The following is a 17,585-nucleotide window of genomic DNA, read 5'->3' as shown; positions in this document are numbered from 1 at the left end:
ATCTGATAACTTAACGTGGTAAATCAAACCAATATAAACGTGTGTACTGTAATTAAAATCCAAACAGTTTCCACTAAACTCAACCTTCAGTGGAAACAGAACTGAGTCTCTGTGAGCAGCTCTCAGGTTTTCCTCCTCAGGAGACTGCAGGTATTTTGAAACACACACTCTGTCCAACTCATTCATTCATTCATTCATCTGAAATTTGCTCCCAAGCACTGCCACTCTCTCTCTCTCTCTCTCTCTGTGTGTGTGTTTGTGAACAAGGGTTGCTGTTGTAGCTTTATTGACACAGTATTAATGACACACATACGGTGGTGCTGAAAGCTCAGCTCAGAGCGACAGGAAAGCTACACATAAGAGCCGTTCACAGGAAAACTACTTTCTAGGTTTGGTTACATTGAATGAAACGATGCTCACATTGGCTGCAGCAGTTACTCACTGCAGCTTTACTGCTGTAACTCACAGCAGTCTGCTCTGAACTTCTCACATGGTTTCATTTAACTGTTTGAGGCCCAAGGACAGAAAAAGCAAAGGTTAAAGTTAGAAAAGGAGACACAAATTTGTGTATCAGAACTTTGTTTCCTTGTCTTTCCTCTTGCATTAATCATCTCATGACCCTTTAAATTTATTTGGCGACCCTTATGTTGGGAACCACTGGACTGGACCAGTAAAATGTTTTTGTTTTTTTAAAACTTTGAGTAGATTTTGCTGATAATAATCTCACTTAAGTCTTTGAATGCAAGACGTTTACCTATAATGGACTATTTCTATGAATACTTCTTCCACTGCTTCATGTCTGTATCCATGGAAACTTGACAACCCATCAATCAGCCGAGCAACAATTCAAACAACTGCAAAGTCCCGAAACCATTTTTTTATTCAGCAGAATGAAAATTCAACACAGTAAATTCAAATGAAAACAGAAAAAGCTGCAAACCAACTGTTTGATTCTCTGTCACGATACAGTCAGACTGCATGTTGTGAGGCTGCAGTGCATCAGAGACATGTTCATGGTCAGACATCGCTGGTTTCTGTAATAAGACATCACATGATTGGAGTTTAAATGACTGACTTTAATTTACATTTTCATTAGATATTCCTAACACAACCGATCACACCGCCTCTTGGAGGTAAGCACCTTTTCTTGGTTTCTTTAAAGAAAAAGACAATTCTAGAAATCAGTAAATCCCCGCTAGAAGGTTGTGATGAGAATCTTCATCAAAAATAGCTATAAATAAAATAAAGAAAATTAAGTAACACTGAGAAAAGTGAAATGTTGTTGACTGTTAACACTCAGCGTAAAACAAAAAAAAACCTACTGAAATTAATGACAACAAAAAAAAGATTGTAAACCAACATCGTCGCTGTTTCTGGTGTTTAAATCAGAGCTGCCTTAAAGTTGATCCCAACAAGGTTCAAGCCTGCCAGATGTTTCCAGCAAAAAAACCTGAAATGAATTAAAAAATTGAAATAATATTAATGCCGTGATTTTTTTGTGATGTTATAATGTTCTTTTAATATAAAAGGATCCCTAATTATTTATTATTTTAAATTATTTTTCTTAATCTTAGATAATCAGATTAAAATTTAGCTTTTCACCAATATAACAGGTGCTTCCTTTCGGCCGTGGCCCAACATGAAGTTTGGGTTTGTTGCTGTTGACCAGCCGGTGAGGAAATGCAGCAGGAGAATCCAAAATGGAGGAAGTGATCATAGTTGACTGTTTCGCTTCATCAAATGTTATCTAAACTCTATCCGAGTAAAAACTTTTCTACAGAGGAGAAATGGTTCACAGACAGTTAAGAGACAGAAGTCGATAGTTCAAATACATATTTTGAATAAATTGTGATTGTTCTGTTAGCAAATGAGCTAACAAGCTTGCTATTAGCAAATCTGTTAGCTCATTTAGCATTTTTCTATCTTCATTAACTCCTGAGAAGGAAAATGTCAGTGAGTGAAACGCAACAAAAAGAGAAAAAAGACAACATTTATTTCTTCTCAAACAAAAAATGTTCCCTTCCCGTCACTTTCAAAGAGAAAGCGAGACTACAGATAACTAAACAGAAAACATAAATGAACACCGACAAGATATTCAAGTCATCATGTCTCAAGTCTTTAACTTCCAAGTCTCAAGTTATTTATTTTCTGTCAGTGCAAGTTGCAAGTCATCAAAACAGTGACTTGAGTCCAAGCCTTGAAGTCTGCCACTCGCATTATATTCCCATCTAGCTGGTGTGTTAGCCGTTAGCTTACTAAGCCTCTTTCTGGTGTGATAATGCTGAAAGTTTACTTGTCACACCAGCTTCAAGTTATCATCTTTTTGATTGGCGATATCATTTGTTAGCAGGCTCAATACTTGTTTAAAAATACTGGTTGATTGGTTGGCGAGTGTTGAAATTATTTATGTGGACAGATTGAAAATAGCTGGACTATTATCTTAAGTCATTGTCGAGGTATGTTAAAAGATAGATTCAGATTTTTGTGTAAATAACGTCACAACAAACAGAATAAAAAGGGTGACGGTTGAAACACAGCCCCTCTCGTTACCTTTGGCATGTGACCTTTGTGTAATACAGTAATTTTCTATGCGTGGACAGTTTGAATGCTGCAGCCAAGCAGTTATTAAGAATGATAAAGCAACTGTCACTTTAAAGCATTTTCATTCAATGACAGATCCCTTGTAGATAATACCTGATAGAAAGGGTTTGCTGGACTGTTCAGAGTCCACAAACAGTAGGTACACACAACTGAAACAACAGGCTTGGTTATAGAGTCCCATCTATCTTTGACAGTCTGTCCTCTCACAGTCCTTTAACTCTGTGCACACGATGTTGACAGGAGCTGTGGTTTCCTTTTGATTGGTGGCGACTAAACCGCAGCCATGAACGTATCAAAGGTCAAACAATCTGTCAACACAAACAAGCCACAAACAGCAGAATTTGACGTCCTGTATACAGGTTCTTTGATCCGCTTTAGATGAAAACAAAGATGTCGTTGTCAGCTTTCTCTGGTTTGTAGTTTCATTATGTTAACACAGCTTTTTTTCTTTTAATTTCAGCAGCTGAAAAAGTTCATCCAAAGTCCATGTGCCGGTGTAATGAGCTTCAGTTTCCCCTTAAACACAGACATCAGTGTTGGGAAGAGTCTGAAGAGCAGAGGACGTCGTACACACTTAATCCTCTCAGCGAAGCACAATGAAATTCTTTACTCTCCTACAAAAATACTCATAAAATAAAAAATATATATAAAAAAGAGGTCTCTGGAGTTGGCGCAGTTGACTGACAGGTGAGTCAGCCTACGGTCTCTGAGCCAGGCGGCTCTTACCCTCCTCCTGTTCCATCAGCTTGAAGTGAGTGTAAGACAGGATTCCCGCCAGAGTGCAGAGGATCCCCAGTGCCTGAGGGTGAGACGGGAGAAAGACGGGTAGAGACAAGAGGGTGTGGAGGAAATAACTGGAGGTAAAGACTCACAGTAACGACTCACCTGGTTGAGTGACAGCGGGTCGTGGAAGAGCACATATCCTCCAACCAGAGTGATGCAGAACTTAAAATGACCGAACATGTTGTAGCTGCGAAATACAGTCAGGAGAACAACAACGTACGAAATCCAATGAAAATAATTAAATCTAATACCGATATTGAACACCAGACACCTCCTCAAGAAGACTAAGTCTACCTAAAAAAGACCTGAACCCCTCAATTCTTCTAGAAACCTCAACAAGGAGACCAAAGACTCCCTCAAAAAGCCCTGAAACCCTTTTATCAAGACCAGAAAGCTCTTCACAAAGCCCTCAACCCTCCTCAAAAAACACCCAATGATCCCATCAATCGCAGAGCCCCGTAAATGCCTCAAAAAGAAAAAAACAAAAACCTTCTTGGTTGGTTTTGATGACCATTAAAAAAAAATGAGAAAACTCCTCAAATCACTGCAAAAATCCCTGAAACTGCTTAAATGCACCTAAACTCAACAGTCTTTAAACCTCTTCTAGATGAACCTCAAACCTGCACAAATGCACCTGTAAACAACCCCCTGAAACCCCCTTCAGACCCTGAGCCTTGTTAAGCTCTTGTGTATTTAAGGATACGTGACAGCCGAGGTGTTTCCAATGATCCAGTAGATGGATAGGTTGACCAGGAACGCCACCACACCTGAAAACAGCACCGTCGCCTAGATAATGACAGGACAATACGGTTAACCCAGCAACATGACAACGTACAAAACTTTACAATCAAAGCCTGGAGACAGAAGCCTCAAACACAGAATGTGAAGGTGGTGTGTGTGTGTGTGTGTTAAGTGTGTGTTTATATGTGTGTGTTATGTTGAGTCTAACCAGAGCAACGAAAGACCAGGGTCCAAATATTCCTCCGTCTCCAGTCAGTGGCTCGAACAGAGGGACAACACAGAGCAGGAAGCCCGATGACAGAGGAGCCTGTTAATGTTGGTCATAATATCACATTATATATTAATGTAACATGCTAATATCACAGCTACAGTGCTCATAAGTATAGAGGCTGCGAGTTGATCTGCATCTGGCCTGTATCAGAGACAACAGATGCATAACTAATTTGTTTTTGTAGATTTTACACTTCAACTGTCCAAACCAGCTGGCAACAAGTCTTAAGACAACGTCAGCAAGTCCCAAATGAAGAGGAGCAAGTCATAACTCAAGTCCCAGGTCTGAATCAACATGTCCTGAATGCAGAGGAGCAAGTCATAACTCAAGTCCCAGGTGAAAATCAACAAGTCCCAAGTTAAGTCCCAAATGAAGAAGCACAAGTCCTAAGTCAACTCCCAAAAGAAGGACAACAAGTCCCAAATCAAGTCTCAGGTCAGAATCCACAAGTCCTAAGTCCCAAGTAGTGACCAAAGAATTCCAAGTCATGTCCTAAGTATCAACCAACAAGTCAAGTCCCAAATGAAGGCCACCAAGTCAAGCCAAAAAGTCCTAAGTCGTGGCCAACAAGTCTCAATTAAAGTGGAAAAAGTCCCAAATCAATTCCAAGTCAACACTGGCAGGTCATAAACAGTTTGAACAGAAAGCAACAGCCAGCATGACGAAGCATGAGGCAGTTTTCACTGTGCAGAGGTGCTGCTGATAAAACTCTATCATGAGATATTGAGGATTAAGTGACCCTTGTACTGTCAAAGCCACAAAATCACATGCTGTTACAGTTCAATCAATCAATATCAAATTATAAAGCAGTCCTACTACCGACCGTCACCATGCTACTGATACTGTTCATTCTACATTTGCTGAGTCATACCTGGTAGTACAGAAGCTGCATGGAGTTCACCTGCAGCTCATGTTGTTTAGCTCCCACCCACTGAGAGAGAGACAGGCAGAGAGACAGGCAGAGAGACAGCAGGAGGAGAGAGAGACAGGCAGAGAGAGAGACAGGCAGAGAGACAGCAGCAGGAGGAGAGAGAGACAGGCAGAGAGACAGCAGGAGGAGAGACAGACAAACAGTTTTATATTCATTCAGTGTCACAGAGACCACTCTGTCTTCCTGACTTTGGGATGATTCATCTCAGCCTTCTATATTTACTCACCACTTGGTAGAGCGATGTCACCAGAACACCCAGCGTCGCAAACACTGTGCCGGGCAGGTTGAACCGCACATCGTAGTACGAGTTCAGTATCACTCCTAATGTTATGGGCACCTGGAGAGACACACAGGCAGAAGTTCAGGACAACCTGCAGCTAACAACAACGTCTAGACAACTTTATTATTACACTGTTGGTCGATTGAGGTTAAAAATATTGTGTTTTGACAATATAATGCTATATCCATTGAATTTGTGTTTAATTACCGCCACCGACTAACTTTGGCTGATGTGAGTCGTCCCTATTTTAACACTTTATACTTTAATATTTTTTTACTCTCTTTTCATAAAAAGTAGAGTCAAGCCATTGTTTTTTAATCATTCTATTATTTACATTTTCAATAATAATAATAATAACGTATATTGTATACGTTCAGAAAAAGAGATTTCTTAATAAACTGCATTTAAGAATTACTAAAAACAAATTTGAAGTTCTTTAACTTGAGTCAAGTAAAATAAGAGTACTTCAAATGTATTCTGACATACAGTACTTGAGTAGCTAAATGTTTCTAACTTCCACTGTGACAAAAGATTTTCTTGTCGAAACAAGATGAATCTGAGCTCTTAGTCTAAAATCTCCCAGAGAAAAAGGACCTACATTCATCTTTGTCAGCATTATGTCATATATAGGTTTTAGAGCTGCGTAGCCGAGGAGCTTAATGGTATTTTCAAAATGTGATGTCATTCCCCTCTCTGAAATTTAATCTGTTCAAATTATTGGTTTTGGCAGCCGTCCTGCGCTTACTTTGTCGTCCAACGAGTTCTTTAATGTGCAACCACATGAGAGGATCAGCTCTGTGGTTAAAGGGAATGTATGATCAGTCATTTCTGAACAGTTTGAAGCCACTCGTGTACTTTATCCCTGTGAAGAGTGATATTCATTGTTACAAGGATTTTCTTTCTCGACCTGAAATCCCTCAGGACACTGGCCCTGAACTACAGGGTCTTTTTGTGAGAGCGACGGGGTGTTTTCTGACTTGTCTGAATGGATTTTACGTTATTAAATTGTTTCGGGAATAAAAGAAGAATGAAACCTAAAACCAGCCCAACGCTTTCTGCCTCTATACAGCCCAAACTCACCCCGACATACTTTGTCAGGACCCGGCTCTGATTACTGTAACACTACTTAAACTTTCCTTACCAGCGTGAGTTTGATCTTGGTGGAGAAGGTCTTCTTGTAGTAGGTGGTCTGGATGAGGATGATGACGGGTGTGGTCATGGCTTTAGCCAGCTGGTATGTTCCTATGGAGTTGCTCTGCAGGGAAAGATTAGTGAAGGCCACAAACCCACAGAAGCTCAGAGCCAGCCACACGATCTTGCGAATCGGGAGGCTTTTGGGAGCAAAAATGTCCATTTTTTGGCAGATGTAGAGTCCCAGGTAGGTGATGACAAAGTGGACCAGGGTCAAGGTCATGTTGGGGAAGCCGTAGTGCACGTAGATCCACTTGTTGATGAAGACGATGCATATGGAGGACAGCAGGTTGACCAACAGGCCGGCGAGGATGCGCCTGTTGGCTGATAAACCGAACAGCAGCTCGGCCATTGTGCTAAACGTTTCTGAGCTTAGTTTATTCCAGACGAGCTTCGTTTAACTGTTCACACTGTGGAAACAGGAAGTGAATGTTAGAAAAAACTTCAGCCATATTAAATGTGCTAATACTCAAAATGTGAGGTACTTTTAGTTAAGTATTTTATTTTATGCTACTTTTTCTTACAGATTACTGTTAAAATTCAGATTTAACATACAAAACAGGTCGGTTTGTAATATGAATTTAATAATAAAGTATATAAAATAAAAAAGATACCAATCTGTGATGGTGATGGTAAAAATAGCTGTTTTTTAAATGAAGTTCGGCGTGAAAAAGTAAAAAGTACGACTGCCTCTAATAGTACTAGAGTAACGCCAGTAAAGTAGCCTAGCATGAAATGATAATGCCTCTGGCAAGTACAAGTACTTCAGATTCATACTTATATAAATTATGCACCGAATTACTGTCTAGCATTGTTTTTACCAATCTGTCAGGAAAACTTTAGTAACACATTACATTCTTCGGTTTGTAACGGTTCACGTTAAAATAACTGTTTTTCTAAATGGAGTTTGGCGTGATGCTCTGAAAGTAAAAACTGCCTCTAAAATGTACGCCAAGTATGAAGTAGCCTCGAATAACATAGTAATACTCAAGTAAAAGTACTCCACATTCTTCCTGAATGATGCTTTAATTATTTTCTACCATTGTTTTTAATCAATCTGTCAGATAACTTTGTTAACACAGGCGACATTCTTGGGTTTGTAAAGGTTGGTGTTAAAATGACTGTTTTTTAAATGAAGTTCGGCGTGATGCCCTCAACACAGACAGGCTAACGTCAACCTGTCTGTCTCTCTGTCTGTCTCTCTGTCTGTCTGTCTGTCTCATTCTGCCACGCATTAAGAAAAGTTTACCTGGGGTCTCCATCTGTCCATCTGTCCCCCCCCCCGGCTTCTTCCCCTCTGTGTCCCCCTCCAGCCAAACAAACACCCCGTCAGTTACCGGGCTGTGCCTGCGTCTCTCCCCGGCAGTCGGAGCTCCAGTCCCGGCCTTTGCAGTGACGAATCCCCGCCGCTGTTCTGGAGGATTTTCCTCCCCGCTGTCCTGCTGATTACAGCCGTGATTCCTGGTTAAAAACTGTCCCGTGTGTTCCTGTTTCCTCCGAGTTTAACTCCGTGTAACGTCGGTGTGATGAGCAACAGCGCCCCCAAGCGGACTGGAGGGTGGAGGCACTGTGTTACATCAAAGTTTATTTATTTCATTTTATTTTATTTTATTTTATTTTATTTTATTTTATTTTATTTTTATTTTTAAGTTTATTAAATCGTATTCTATTATTTTTTAACGTGTATTTTATGTCATTTATTTTTAGGTTATTTCATTTTATTCTATTTTGTCTTGTTTTGTTTTGTTTGTTTTTTATTTTATTTTTAGGTTTATTTTATTTTATTCTATTTTAAGGTTTATTTTATTTCATTTATTTTTAGGTTTATTTTATTTATTCTAAAAACGACTGACATCAGAGTATTCTGTAATCTGATTACTGTACAAAAACTTATAACTGTATTCAAAGATTTTGGTGGAACTGTAGCCTGTAATATTTCTTGTTGAAAATAACTCAAAGATTTATTATTATTATTATTATTATTATTATTATTATTATTACTACTACTACTACTACTACTACTACTACTACCATTATTATTATTATTATTATTATTATTATCACTATTATTATTATTATCGCTATTATTACTACCATTATTATTATCATCACTATTATTATTATTATTATTATTATTATTATTACAGTTTTCAGTCCACAGTGTGACTATGTCAGGATGTCCTGCAGTAGCGTTATCCATCCTCCAGTCCAGCAGGGGGCGTAATGCACCTAAAAGCTGTGTGTCACCTGCCATCAAAACACCGAAGAAGAAGAAGAGGACACACGAAGAAGAAATCTGTTAAGCCTCGTGAAGCGGGAACTGACAGCTCACTACCATGGACTGGTAAAATGCACTTAATTTATATTTTTAACTATAATCAGATGTTACTTTTCTATAATTTCAGTTCTGTGTGAGAGCCGTTAGCTTGTTTCTTAGCCGACTACCCCGCGACAGGCTAACTTACTGTGCTAGCTGGGGAAAACAATGCTAACGATGCCATTCACAATCAATGCCGATGCTAACCGGCTAATCACCGGGTTGTGTTGTGTTGACATGTTTACTCTGCTAATAACGCAGCTCACAGTCAGTAATTAAAGCTAATTACAGTAGCTGCCACTTACTGACTGACCAAAGATTGAATAAAGTGTAAAGCTGTTCAGAAACTATATTGGCATGAATACACTGGTCATTACTGGCCCTATTAGTGAGTGATGCTAATGAATAGATAGTTAACTAGTTAGTTATATTATTTATTGGGTCAAACCCTGATCCCCCTAAGGATTTGCTGCTGTCCTGATTTTCACTTTAAATTATAAAAGCTAACTTGTAGAAGGTTTCTCTGGGGTTTTGATCACTTTCTCCATTATCTTTTTGACATTTTTCAACCACAGAATTTATTAAAAAGATTTTGTGCAGTGCAGTTCTGTATTCTGCAACGTTTAAGTACCAAGTAATTTTTGTTTTGTACGATTCACAAACACATGCATGCTTCTTGTCCTACAGGGGTCACAGTGAGCTGCCGTCTCCGGTGGTTCGAGATGACGAGGTGACCATCGCTGCCCGCAGGAGGAGGAAGAAGGTGGCCTGTATCCTCCAGTGTTAAACTTTAAGTTCAATAACTTGATTTCTTGACGTCTTATTTGAAAACAACTCTTTGGGGAGGGTGTTCCTCATATTTATTTTTACATTTTATACACTAATGACACAAATAAAAGTATTTATGGGTCTGCTTCATTACAAGTATTGGTTAATATTGTCAGAAGTGTCAGTATTGTTGTTCTCCTGACTGTCGGTCTCAGTCCCGTCTCCTGGCAGTGGCAGCCCCGTCATGTCCACAGTAACACCAGCTCGCTCCCTGATAAGGAACACTCCTGCTTCACTGTACAGACAGGCTGGTACGACACACACAAACCCTGAGTCAGATACTGATCCATCACATCAGCTGATTTCAAGCTGATTATCAATAATCCTCTGATATCAAAGAGCTCCATATTTTAGGAAAGCCTCACTATAATCTCGTGTGTGTCTCTCTCTCGTTCAGTAACTCCCAGGGTTCCAGATGTTTCTGCCATTTTGGGTCCAGCAGGTCGAACGCCTCGATACACACACACTCCCAGAAACGCACTCAGCAGTATGGTGAGACACAAAAACATTCTCTCATTGCACCTCATGCAAGAACATTTTTGTTCTCTGATCTGAAACTTCTCTTTTGTCTTTGAGACTCGCTCCTCCAAGGGATCAAAGTTGGTTTCAATAAACAAACTTGTATATTTCTACTAACAAATTTGTCAATCATCGTATAAAAAAATGAGAAGTTGCATGAAAGTTAATTTAATACTGGTATTTGTCTGCGTCTAGAATCTGGATGACAGTGATTGGACCAACAGCATGTACACCTCCCCTGTCTCTGGGATGGACACCAGCTTCTTCACAGATGACATCACCAACCTTAGCTCAGCACTACTAAAGGAGGACGACCCAGGCGACGCCGGTGAGTGAAACAAACGCACCCAAGCCCACGCTGTCTGTTACTCTGCCGGGTTAGTTTACAGTACTCCTGTTAATGCTGTCATTTTTTAAATATCTTTGCAGCGGCTGCCAGTCTTTTCCCAGAGTTCCTCGGTGCCTTTCTGAAACACTCTTCTTCTGCGGTGTTTGAGCTGCTGGAGGATTATCAGGCACTCTGCCAGGACAAGGTGTGTGTGTGTCACATTTTTTCCATTTAGTTCAGTTCAGAGGGAAATGGCTAGCCTTGCTCGGTCCAATTTTACCAAAGCTCAGTGGTTATCTGACTGCTCAGTTTAATCACTCACCTTCTCACCATCATCATGTTTAAGGTGGACGTGCTGCAGTCTGTGGTCCTCAGAGCGGGTCAGAACAGTAAGACAGCTGGAGTCCGCTGGCTGCTGCAGCAGGAGTACTGCTCCTGGAGACTCCTCACCTCACTGTACAGGTACATGTCTGACTGAACGACCACCTGTCTGTTTGTCTGACTGTCTGCTCGTCTCTGATTGATCACCTGTCTGTATCTGCAGGGATCGAGTGCAGCTGGCGATGGAAGATGATATGATGACAGACATGGTTGTGAGTAACAATCAAACAGAGACACTCTTTCACCTGCAATAACTGATTTAAACACTCTTAACACACTGACTATCTTCCAGTCTTCCTTCTGAATACACTGACCAGATGAGTCTGGACATTGTAAAGATATTGTTTTGTCTCTGTGTGAAGGTTCCCAGTGAGAGCGAGAAGGTTGTGGTGGAGCAGCTTTTTCAACGGGACGCCGTCATACGACAAAGTCAGGTAACAAACACATTTACATTGACTTTACTTTCTGCTTTCTCCAAAAGCTTCCTACAGTTGGATCAATTACTTTTTCTATACATTAGAAATAAGAACATTTGCAAACAAATAATTGAATCAATGAAATAAACTGGATCATTCAGGATCAGGAGAAAACATAATTCCTAATAAGTTTGTTTTTGTTGACCTTCCTGGTCACTGTGTTGCAGCTGGTTGTTGATTGGCTGGAGAGCATCGCCAAAGATCAGATTGGGGATTTTTCTGATAACATAGAATACTACGCTAAAAACGTCTGCTGGTGAGTTCACATCCGTCTGTTGTTAGATATGAAGTCTACAGCAGTGTGTGTGTGTGTGTGTGTGTGTGTGTGTGTGTGTGTGTGTGTGTGTGTGTGTTAAGATGCTGAAGTAAAATGTGTGTGTTTCAGGGAGAACACCCTCCATGCGCTGAAGATGAGGAGGAAGAGCGGCTCGGCCTTCACTGTTCCTCTGGTCACTGAGCTGGTGAGGCCTGTTACCACGGCAACAAACACATCCTCATCCCCAGTGTTTGTACATATATAAATGATGTGTGTTTGTGTGCTCAGGACCCAGACGCTCCTCTCCGGCAGCAGCGCCCCCTGGCTGACCTGGACAGAGAAGACGACGCCCGGCTGCTGAAGAACCTGTTCACACTGATCAGAGCGGGGATGACCGAGGAGGTAGAGATGCTGTATTTAAAGGGCCAGTATACACACATTTGCCATTTACCCCAAGTAGCATCAAGCCATGCAGTTAATTTTTTTCTTTATTTTAGAGATATCTCTCTCTGGGATTTGTGCCTCCACCCAAATACAAAGTTTTCTAGAATCTAGAAAGATTCAGCAGTCTTAGTTTATCAAATCAAGTGGATAGCTTCCAATTTTTTTTTTGTATTTTGGGTGAACCAACCCTTTAGATAAATGCTGCATCACATATGGAGATTATAAAATGCAGCATATAGAAGGACTAGCTGGTATTCGCAAGTATTGAATTTACCCAGTGATGATGAGAAAGACTTGATGGATGACGACTTGTATGGGTCCGTTGTGTGGTGATAACAGTGCACAACACATGTAGAAAAGACAGCTGCTGATGTGCTTCTCTGTTGGCAGCCGTGTGTGTGTGTTGTCTGTTGTCTATGTTGCATCTGCTTCCTTGGATCCACAGCTGTTTCTCTCTGTGTGTGTGTGTGTGTGTGTGTGTGTGTGTGTGTGTGTGTGTGTGTTCGTAGGCTCAGAGGCTGTGTAAGCGCTGTGGTCAGGCCTGGAGAGCAGCAACTCTGGAAGGCTGGAAGCTCTACCATGATCCCAACATGACCTCAGGTAATCTCTGACCCCGGTGTGACCCGAGAGATGAACAGTGTTCTTGTTACAGTCTGTAAGTGTGACTGCACATCTCATTATGCTGCTGCTCTGAAGAGGCCTTTGTCTTTCCTCTTCCTGCGAAATTTCTGTTACAGACCATTTCCTGTATTTTCCGTATGATTAAAATGCCGAACAGGACGACGAGTTAAATTACTTGAGAGCACATATCAATAAAAAACAATCTGCAAACTGTTAGTATCTAAACACTGCTTGTCTCTGTGTCTTCTGCCTGCAGGCAGTATAGAGCTGCAGCCTGTTGAAGGAAACCCTCAGAGAGGAATCTGGAAGGCCTGCTGCTGGAGGATGGCTGAAGAGGTACAACTGTCTTCTTAAGAATATATCTATGTTGATTAATCTGTTGATTATTTTCCAAGATGACGTCCTCAAATGTCTTGTTTTGTCCACAACTCAAAGATATTCAGTTTACTGTCAGAGGAGGAGAACATATTCACATTCACTTTAAAAATCACTGAAACTGATTATAGAAACAGCTGGTGATGAACTTGACAGTGGACAATTTATCGATTAATTGTTGTAGCTCTACATTGATCACAAAATGACCTACAGAGGCTCCAGTCTGTAACCCTGTAATCTTTACATGACCTCTTTCAAATAAAATATCCACTCTGTACGGTGATAAAGACACTGAAATGTTTAATAAAAAGCAGAATATTACCACTCCACTGTGTGTTGACGACACCAGTTTTTATTTCCTCTTTGTTTTACACAATGTATGAACTCAAAAACTGTCTTTTTGACACTTGGGCACAAAATGAGTCCCTGTGCATTTGGTGACACGACTTGACAGCAGTAGTAAAACATGGTACAATGTTAAGCTGCTGTGTGTGTTTGTGTTTCAGGAGCAGTTAAACAGATATGAGAGAGCGATCTACGCCAGCCTGAGTGGAAACCTCAAACCGGTAATTAAATGAGTTTGTATTTCTGTGTCTTCATGTGTTTGTGATTCTGTTGTTTTTCCATTTTTTTCCATCTCCATTAATCCCCTGATCGAGTTATGAGCTGCAAGTAACAATTAGTTTCGATATCAAGTTATCTGGCAATGTTTTGTTCGATTAGTTCCTTAATGTTTTGTGAAAGTGCCATGATAATAGTCCAAGGAGACATTTTCAAAGAAACCCAGAAGATTCAGTTCATAGTGATACAAAAGTCAGATTTCTTACATTAGAAGTTGGAGCCATAACATAATTGGCAGAACAGTAATGACACTTCTCAAGGGAGAACATAAATACATAAATACATAAATCAGACTGTGGATTAGTCTTTAGAGATCCGCCTGATAACAGTTAATTAATGCCAACTATGTGTGTGTTTCTGTGTGTTCAGCTCCTGGCAGTGTGTGAATCCTGGGAGGACTGCGTGTGGGCTCACTTCAGAGTGATGGTCGACTCGCTGGTTGAAAAAGATCTGATGTCATCGGGAATGGCCCACCAGGAAGTGGAGACGCTGCCACGAGATTACCTGGAGGCAAAGTACGACAGAAACACACAGGAGCAATTTGGATTTTAAAGTTTATTTCCAACAATCAGCTGTACTGACTTTTTGTTACGAGACGGAGTTTGAAAATTAATTTGAATTTATTCTGTTTTAAACCTGACTTCACTTCTCTGGCCGGTCTTTGAGAATAAAAACTGATATCTCTCTGATCGTCTCATCATCTCTCCACAGTTGGACCATGGAAAAGGTGTTTGAAGAACTTCAGGCCTCAGAGTTGAAGGTGAAACTCAAACACTAACTGAATGTGATTGGTGAATATCAAAATTACACGACCGAACCTTCATAAACCAGCTTCTTTGTGTGTGTAGAGGGTGTTGGAGGAGACAAAGGAGCATTACCACGTTATCCAGAAGTTTGTCATCCTGGGAGATCTGGACGGTAAGACCTCCTTACTTCACTTCACCTCACCTCACCCCAAAAGACAGGTCCTATCCCTTAACCTTAACCTGTTTCTCCATCTCTTTCAGGTCTGTTGGATGAGTTTGCTGATTGGCTGACAGCTTCTAAGCCCCTCCCCTTCCACCTGCTGCGTTTCATGACTCACCTCGTGCTGTTTTTCCGCTCTCTGGGTTTGGCGCTGAAGGTAAAGTTGATGAATAAATAGTTTGTAAAAGTCTGTTCATGTTGACGTCTGCTGACCTGTGTGTCTCTCTCTAAGGAGGAGGTGTGTGTTGATGTGCTGAAGGCGTACGTCTCCCTTCTGATTCGGGATCAGCAGACCGACCTCGTGGCGAGCTACGTTAGCCAGCTGCCAGCCGAGCTCGCCACCGCTCAGTACGCCGCTTTCCTGGAGACCGTCACCCAGCCGGAGATCCGCCCCCGCTGCCTGCAGCTTGCCACTGACGCTGGTGAGATAGAAAATATTAAAACATGCACACTGAGGTCAGTGACAAACAACATGCCTGAAAGAACGCTGACGGTTTGTTCCTGTTTGTAGGTCTGGATGTTGCTGCGATAACCAAGCTGGTGGTGGAGACGGTGAGAGAGAGAGACGAAACCGAGTTCACACATCACAGCCAGACGCTGGAGACGGGAACGACAAAGGTACAGATAAATATTTTAGTCAGAAGACAAAGAGTTGAATCATTCTTCAGCATCATAATCAGTTAGTTTGTTGTATTAGTTTAACTTTGTGGAGTGACTGTGACGCTGTGCTCTGATAGGAGGACCTGAAGAAGATTGATGTTATCGATTGGCTGCTGTTTGACCCCGCCCATCGAGCCGAGTCACTAAAGCAGTCCAACGCCATCATGAGGAAGTTTCTGGGTACTTCTTTTTATCATTATTATTACTTTTTGTGTTGTTTATTTGTCTGTTTTTCTTAGTTTTTTGTATTTTTGTGTGCCATTTGGTAATTTCTTTAAGTTATTTATTGTTTATTTTTGTGACCTGCAGGTCGTCGCAGTCCGTCTCCAGGCTCCTGTTACTCACAATGAGAACCATGATGCATTGCTTCTGTCTGTCTCTTTCAGCCCTGCAGAAACACGACGCAGCCAAGGCGGTGTTCTCTAAAGTCCCAGAGGACTCAATGAGGGAGATTTACTGCCAGTGGGCGGGCGTCGGTCAGACCGCAGCGCCTGCAGAGGACGAGAACGCCATCAGAGAACACCTGTGTATTAGAGCCTACCTGGTCTGTCGCCTGTCTCTGTTATGAGTTCTTTTCAGTACAGGAATTTAACGACTCCTGACCTAAATTTTGAACAACCTGTAATCTTTGGTGCCAGGTGCTACCTCGCTAGGACCATGCATGTATCGAGCAATAGTCAGGATATTTAAGTCTCAACCAAAATGGCGGACCATCAGCGGTAGAACCAGGTTACGGGTCGTTAAACTCCTGTACTGGAAAACTGAAAAACTTCTGTAGGGATCAATAAGGGTTATTGATCTGACTGCCTCTTTTAATGGTCTTACAGGAAGCCCATGAGGCCTTCACTGACTGGTTCAGCCACAGTAGCTCCGCCCCTCAGAAGCCAGCACCTGTCCCAGAGGCCAAATTCACAGAGAGAGTAGCCAATGAGATGAGAGAGAAGGAATACCAGGTACACACACACACACACGGTTCCTATCTATAGATGGTTTATCATTTAAAAAAATACTGCATTTCTAATCTATGCTTAAGTAATGGCACCAATACAACAATGTCAAAATACTTGCTTGCTGCACTTGTGAGTCATTTGTCATTTTGTGTTTGTGTGTGTGTGTGTCAGTCCTCCCTGGCTGCCTGGTCGTGCCGTCTGGACGTTTTAACTGAGGATGTGAAGGAGAGAATCTACAACGTGCTGCTGTTTGTCGATGGAGGATGGATGGTCGACAACAGACAGGTAACTGGAACGTGAAGGAACCAGGGACTGAACTGAGTGAATATATTAATGATTGTTTTTATATTTGATTGGTTGATAAATGGATTGTTTGGGTGTTTCCAGGATTCAGAGCAGGATTCAGAGCGCAGCCACCAGATGGCAGCGTTGCGCTCTCTGTGTCTCCCTCGCCTCAGCTTCCTGCTGCTCAGCGTGCTGCAGAACTCCTCCAGACACCAGGAGGCGCTGCGACTCGCTGACATCATCTCATCTGACCAGCACCGCCTCTACCAGGTAAAGAACGCCTGTCGAAGCCTGCGATTTTATTGATCTTGAGCGTTTTGTTTTAATCTGACCTGCAAGAAATCCAAACAACTGTCTGAAAGCCGAATAATTTTATGGTTTGTTTGTTTTTCTTTACCAATTCAGGTTTTCTCCAAAGAGGAGCTGAGGAGGTTTCTTCAGAAGCTGCGGGAGTCGTCTCTCGCTCTATTGGACCGAGGACTCGACCCGCTGGGCTACGAGCTACAGCCATAAACACACAAATAAAGTGCACACACACACAAACATACATGCGCGCCGGTGTTTAATCACTGTTTTCTTTTTGGATTGTGTTAATCTGTTGTTGTTTTTTGCAAAATAAAAGCCTGTGTTTCCTGTACTGGTTTGGTGTAATCTTTATTTAAAGAAGGTTGATACTGCAGACAATCAGCTGATCAGTTTATTTTGTGTTTTAAAAAGCTGTAAAAACTATATAATTGTTTTACAGTTGTGAAATGGATCT

The 17,585-nt window shown here is 41.3% G+C and overlaps 2 protein-coding genes across 4 annotated transcripts; one reads left to right on the top strand and one right to left on the bottom strand.

Annotated features, from left to right (window-relative positions):
* Positions 1-862: 862 nt before the first annotated feature.
* Positions 863-8,251, bottom strand: slc35e3 (solute carrier family 35 member E3). Of its 3 annotated transcripts, XM_073480520.1 has the most exons (9): positions 8,048-8,251; positions 6,749-7,208; positions 5,554-5,664; positions 5,268-5,327; positions 4,334-4,432; positions 4,088-4,170; positions 3,487-3,571; positions 3,328-3,400; positions 863-1,034 (listed from the first exon to the last, which is right to left on the bottom strand). In XM_073480520.1, exons 2-9 carry the CDS (start codon positions 7,148-7,150, stop codon positions 1,018-1,020), a joined length of 930 nt encoding a protein of 309 aa, XP_073336621.1. In that variant the 5' UTR covers positions 7,151-7,208; positions 8,048-8,251; the 3' UTR covers positions 863-1,017. The 3 variants fall into 3 exon arrangements, with proteins under 3 accessions (XP_073336621.1, XP_073336618.1, XP_073336619.1); XM_073480517.1 differs by having other exon boundaries at positions 863-3,400; positions 8,048-8,250; XM_073480518.1 differs by having other exon boundaries at positions 863-3,400; positions 8,136-8,250.
* Positions 8,252-9,053: 802 nt separating this feature from the next.
* On the top strand, positions 9,054-17,462 carry nup107 (nucleoporin 107). The gene is made up of 27 exons (XM_073481146.1): positions 9,054-9,142; positions 9,803-9,885; positions 10,099-10,194; positions 10,341-10,435; positions 10,658-10,790; positions 10,892-10,995; positions 11,137-11,252; positions 11,335-11,383; positions 11,534-11,605; positions 11,815-11,903; positions 12,033-12,108; positions 12,192-12,305; positions 12,857-12,947; positions 13,225-13,304; positions 13,850-13,909; positions 14,334-14,479; positions 14,676-14,724; positions 14,813-14,882; positions 14,972-15,087; positions 15,163-15,352; positions 15,442-15,548; positions 15,668-15,770; positions 15,977-16,134; positions 16,418-16,543; positions 16,712-16,825; positions 16,928-17,095; positions 17,231-17,462. Exons 1-27 carry the CDS (start codon positions 9,135-9,137, stop codon positions 17,336-17,338), a joined length of 2,721 nt encoding a protein of 906 aa, XP_073337247.1. The 5' UTR covers positions 9,054-9,134; the 3' UTR covers positions 17,339-17,462.
* The last annotated feature ends 123 nt before the right edge of the window (positions 17,463-17,585 follow it).

Source organism: Pagrus major, chromosome 14 (assembly GCF_040436345.1).
Source record: "Pagrus major chromosome 14, Pma_NU_1.0".
Taxonomy (NCBI): domain Eukaryota; kingdom Metazoa; phylum Chordata; class Actinopteri; order Spariformes; family Sparidae; genus Pagrus; species Pagrus major.
This window is presented reverse-complemented; position numbering and strand designations above follow the sequence as displayed.

What these genes read in the sequence shown, in the direction of transcription:
- slc35e3 (XM_073480517.1), bottom strand. Translation starts at nt 7,150, where the DNA reads ATGGCCGAGCTGCTGTTCGGTTTATCAGCCAACAGGCGCATCCTCGCC. An exon ending in CCTGGTCTTTCGTTGCTCTG is followed by an intron (nt 4,171 to 4,333) that starts GTTAGACTCAAC and finishes GTCATTATCTAG; the next exon opens with GCGACGGTGCTGTTTTCAGG. An exon ending in GGAAACACCTCGGCTGTCAC is followed by an intron (nt 3,572 to 4,087) that starts GTATCCTTAAAT and finishes TGTATTTCGCAG; the next exon opens with CTACAACATGTTCGGTCATT.
- nup107 (XM_073481146.1), top strand. An exon ending in GGACGACCCAGGCGACGCCG is followed by an intron (nt 10,791 to 10,891) that starts GTGAGTGAAACA and finishes ATATCTTTGCAG; the next exon opens with CGGCTGCCAGTCTTTTCCCA. An exon ending in ATATGATGACAGACATGGTT is followed by an intron (nt 11,384 to 11,533) that starts GTGAGTAACAAT and finishes CTCTGTGTGAAG; the next exon opens with GTTCCCAGTGAGAGCGAGAA.